The sequence below is a fragment of the Gastrolobium bilobum genome, unplaced genomic scaffold (assembly GCF_033153095.1).
Source record: "Gastrolobium bilobum isolate Gb01-03AN ecotype WA unplaced genomic scaffold, APGP_CSIRO_Gbil_v1 utg14123, whole genome shotgun sequence".
In the NCBI taxonomy this organism is placed as follows: Eukaryota; Viridiplantae; Streptophyta; class Magnoliopsida; order Fabales; family Fabaceae; genus Gastrolobium; species Gastrolobium bilobum.
Genome location: NW_026895395.1, coordinates 83,363 through 87,146, shown reverse-complemented (window position 1 = coordinate 87,146; position 3,784 = coordinate 83,363). Strand labels below are relative to the sequence as shown.

The window sequence follows — 3,784 nt, the reverse complement described above, 5'->3', positions numbered from 1 at the left end:
AGAATTAAATATTTTTTAAAATTTTATAACTTCAATTTATAAGAAGTCAAAATATAGAATAATTATACATTTTTTTTATACAAAAATTGCGCACAAGTACGAATGATTTTTGAAATTAAGGTTTAAGTGGAATAGTTAAATTTTAAATGTGCAAAACATGAGCAAAGAAGGAAGGAAGGTATAAAGAGAGGGGGGAGGCAAGCGTGTGGGGCAATGAATGTGACGTGACCAAGATTTGAAGGTGAATAAGAGAGGATTGGCCACGTGTATTGGGAGTGACACTCTTATTGAGGGAGCAACGCGGGGTTAGACGTGTGCAAAACAACAAATGGCTTCCCCACTTACCCTCAAACGCCACACACAATTAGGCAAAGCGGTGAAATCAATAAAAAATAAAAAAAATAAAAAAGCCCAACTCTTTTATTTCACCCCTCTCTCTATCCCATATTTCTTTCTCTCTTAAGTCTTACCCGCTAATGGGCCAATACATAACCATAATCAAAACACACACTTAGTTTTGCCGCTTCTATTTTTCCATGTTTTCTTGTCATCAATTGTCATGTGTGATTGCTCTCAATTTAAGGAACTTTCCCCTATATTATAATCCCCTATTTTCTACATTTATAATATTCACGAGGGGCACATATAATGAAAACATTATGGTATTCTGGAGAGAGAAAGCGAAAGATGTGGTCGTGGCATCGTATCATGTAACTATGTCCCGCATGCAACCCCACCTTGTATTCATCACTTATTGGCATTCCTACCTTTTACGAGTCCCCTTCCCCAATTTTCTTAATCCTACACGTGGTCTTCTCCTACATGTCCGAGTTGAGTTGAACCCTCCATTCCTTCACACCCCTCCTCCCTCTCTCCCACTATATATATAACACTTCTCAACTCTCTCTCATTCACTCCTAAGCCTCTCCTCAAATTTTTCAAACTCTCACAATCCCAAAAAAGATACCAACAACAACACTCTCGAAAACCAACCAATTTCAATTTTCTTTGTACAAAAAACACACTACTATAGACTACAAGTGCCACTCTTCCAAAAACAACCATGGCAGCATCAAACACATGGATTAACACAAAACTCCCATCATCATGCTCTTCTTCTTCCCCCTTCAAAGAATTGGGCTCTAGCTCAACAAATCCAACAACCTCAATTACCTTGAAGAAGAGGTCCAACACAAATTCCAACACCATCTCATGTTCCCTCCAAACACTCCACTTCCCTAAACACTACCAACAACCTCAATCCACAAACACAAAAACTGCCACCACCACCCCAACAAAGGAAAACAAGTCTCCACCATCCTCTGACACAACCAAACAACAACAAGTCACACCCCAAAGGTGGAACCTTTTGCAAAAAGCTGCATCCATGGCATTAGACATAGCCGAAAAAGCCTTAGTCTCACACGAGCGCCAACACCCACTTCCCAAAACCGCCGACCCAAAATTCCAAATTGCCGGAAACTTCGCTCCGGTGCCGGAGCACCCCGTCCAGCACTCACTCCCGGTCGCCGGAAAAATCCCAAAATGCATTGAAGGCGTCTACGTAAGGAACGGCGCCAACCCCTTATACGAGCCCGCCGCCGGCCACCACTTCTTCGACGGCGACGGCATGGTCCACGCCATCCGGTTCAAGGACGGTTCAGTCAGCTACGCTAGCCGGTTCACTGAAACTGAGCGTCTGGTTCAAGAAAAAGCACTTGGAAAACCGGTTTTCCCAAAAGCCATAGGTGAACTCCATGGCCACTCTGGCATAGCTCGATTGCTCTTGTTCTACGCTCGTGGACTCTTTGGTCTTGTTGATGGAAGCCATGGAATGGGTGTTGCAAACGCTGGTCTTGTTTACTTCAACAACCACCTCTTGGCTATGTCAGAAGATGATTTACCTTACCATGTTCGTGTAACTCCAAATGGTGACTTGAAAACCGTTGGTCGTTACAATTTCAACGGCCAACTCAAGAGTACAATGATTGCACATCCAAAGGTTGATCCTGTTAATGGTGATATGTATGCTCTTAGCTACGATGTTGTTCAGAAGCCTTATCTTAAGTACTTCAAGTTCAACAGTGATGGTGTTAAGTCCCCTGATGTTGAGATTCCTCTTTCCGAACCAACCATGATGCATGATTTTGCTATTACTGAGAGGTTCGTGGTTGTCCCTGATCAGCAAGTGGTGTTCAAGTTGAGTGAGATGATTCGTGGTGGTTCACCCGTTGTGTATGATAAGGAGAAGGTTTCAAGGTTTGGGGTTTTGGATAAGAATGCAAGTGATGCTTCTGGTATGAGGTGGATTGAAGCACCTGAGTGCTTTTGTTTCCATCTTTGGAATGCTTGGGAGGAGCCTGAGAATGATGAGATTGTGGTGATTGGGTCTTGCATGACCCCTGCTGACTCCATTTTCAATGAATGTGATGAGAGTTTGAAGAGTGTGTTATCTGAGATAAGGTTGAACTTGAAGACTGGCAAGTCAACAAGAAGACCAATCATTAATGGTGATTCTGATCAGCAGGTTAACTTGGAGGCTGGGATGGTGAATAGGAACAAATTGGGAAGGAAGACTCAGTTTGCTTATCTTGCACTTGCTGAGCCATGGCCTAAAGTTTCAGGCTTTGCAAAAGTGGACTTGTTCAGTGGGGAAGTGAAGAAGTACTTGTATGGAGAACAAAGGTTTGGTGGGGAGCCTCTGTTTCTTCCAAGGGATCCTAATTCTGAGAGAGAAGATGATGGTTATATTCTTACATTTGTGCATGATGAGAAGGAATGGAAATCTGAGCTGCAAATTGTGAATGCAATGAATTTGAAATTGGAGGCTTCTATTAAGCTTCCATCAAGGGTTCCTTATGGTTTCCATGGAACATTCATACATTCAAAGGATTTGAGGAAGCAAGCCTAATTGATTGGAATATTGACCTCAGATATTGGTCTTTCAATTGGCGTGTGCATTGGTTTGTGAGGAGGGATTTAACTGAGGGATGCTTGCAGATATGTCCCCGGAATCTCCTCCTCTGTTCTTTACAGCAGCAGATGTTTTTTTTCTGCTTTCTTTTTCATGATCTTTTTTTAATTTGGGGTTACTTCTTTTCTTTTTGTTAAGTGAGAGGTTTTGGGGGACCAGCTTGTAGCTTTTGGGTGTAGTTAGCAATGAAGCTCAGCTGGTCTCTGCTTATTCTTTCACTTGATGTGCATGTAAGTATAAAAATAATCACAACATAGAATGTGATATAATATATGTCTTTTACCATCTTCCATCCCTGTAAAATTCTGTTCACCTCAGTTTTCTATTGTGAATATCAGAAATAGTACTTATTTCACTATTCCTATTAAGTGTCCAAATAGTTTTTTATTTTTTTATTTTTTGGTTTCACTTTCTAATGAATCATAAGATTCTGTAAGAGAACAAAAAATAAAAATAAAAAAGGGTTACAGCAGAATTCACTGACTAGGTACCTTTTTGCTTGATGTAGCTTGTACTAAAGGAAAAAAAAAATACAGTTAAATACTTTTGAAAATGTATTTATTTTGTGCAGGTACTCAATACTATGTCTTCCAATGAAATTCTTAATAAAAACTAAAATTTTAATCATTTGAGTGGTACCTGTATTAAGCTGATATGTTAAATCACATTAAAGCTAGCATATTTATTCGAGTATTAATACGTCTTCATCAGTTTAAGATTTGAAGATATTACAAAAGATGGTGGTAGCACTATGGGAGATTGGCTCCTAGCACATGTTAAAATCACGAGTACCCAATCACAACCTTGCAT

General features: G+C 40.3%; 1 protein-coding gene across 1 annotated transcript; it reads left to right on the top strand.

Annotated features, from left to right (window-relative positions):
- Positions 1-806: 806 nt before the first annotated feature.
- On the top strand, positions 807-3,256 carry LOC133309081 (9-cis-epoxycarotenoid dioxygenase NCED1, chloroplastic-like). Its single transcript, XM_061509826.1, has one exon. The coding sequence runs from the start codon at positions 1,064-1,066 to the stop codon at positions 2,909-2,911; it is 1,848 nt and encodes a 615-aa protein (XP_061365810.1). The 5' UTR covers positions 807-1,063; the 3' UTR covers positions 2,912-3,256.
- Positions 3,257-3,784: the final 528 nt, after the last annotated feature.

Bases quoted from the DNA above. Each gene is read 5' to 3' on its own strand.
- LOC133309081 (XM_061509826.1), top strand. From the start codon at position 1,064: ATGGCAGCATCAAACACATGGATTAACACAAAACTCCCATCATCATGC.